Below are 868 nucleotides of genomic sequence, written 5' to 3' on the forward strand. Positions count from 1 at the left end.
TGCTTAATATCCTAATGATTTTTGGCATAAAAGAAAAATCTATCATTTTGACCCATACAATGTATTGTTGGCTATTGCTACACATATACCCCAGCGACTTAAGACTGCTTTTGTGCTTCAGGGTCACATATAGTGATACTATAGTAAATGAGTTTATGAGGGAGCGTGTGAGGACTGATCATGCTGTACCTCCGGTTGAGCTGCTCCATCTGGTGAGTGGAGCCAGATCTCCGGATGCCGCTGCATTTGGCTGCATGGCTGGGTCTCTGCCACGTGGTGGTGCGGTTCACATGATCCACGTAGAAAACACGGCCGTGACTGTCTATCCGGGCCTCCCAGTCTGTGTCAGTTAGAAAGAAGCACATCAGCTTATATATAGGAAACATATAAACACATACCATCAGACTGAGTAGAGACGATTCAATAAATCAAAGGTTGTGAATATATCATACATATCTATGAAGCAATGCATAGAGCTTTTAACAATTTGAACAGAATTTGAACTGATGTTTGCAAACAAGATGCAGTAACTGGAGTAATAACGTTTCATTTTTCATTAAGAATTAACCATAAACATGTTATCATACACAATAAATGGTACATTTGTTGACAAACTATGATAATGTTTGAAACAACATCATTTGTACTCATTTTTTTATTTAAAAAAATAATCTAAAATTATATATTATAATATAATATTGTTAGATAAATGCCATTCTTTTGATCGTTATATTCATCTGTGAATCCTGAAAAATTAAATATTTATATTTATATATTGACTGTGCTTCTTGTGAATTTCAATTCAATAATTTTTTTTTCACACACACTCACTCACACTCACTCACTCACTCACTCACACACACACACA

The 868-nt window shown here is 35.3% G+C and overlaps 1 protein-coding gene across 1 annotated transcript in view; it reads right to left on the minus strand.

The window, feature by feature from the left end:
- Nucleotides 1–868, minus strand: part of LOC107653791 (E3 ubiquitin-protein ligase HECW1-like) — a 63,502-nt gene that overhangs the window by 18,532 nt on the left and 44,102 nt on the right. Inside the window, exon 9 of the mRNA XM_016440613.1 lies at nt 190–340. Coding sequence (XP_016296099.1) covers nt 190–340 — 151 coding nt within the window. The remainder of the gene's footprint in view (nt 1–189; nt 341–868) is intronic.

Source organism: Sinocyclocheilus anshuiensis, unplaced genomic scaffold, assembly GCF_001515605.1.
Source record: "Sinocyclocheilus anshuiensis isolate Anshui unplaced genomic scaffold, SAMN03320099.WGS_v1.1 scaffold79, whole genome shotgun sequence".
Taxonomy (NCBI): domain Eukaryota; kingdom Metazoa; phylum Chordata; class Actinopteri; order Cypriniformes; family Cyprinidae; genus Sinocyclocheilus; species Sinocyclocheilus anshuiensis.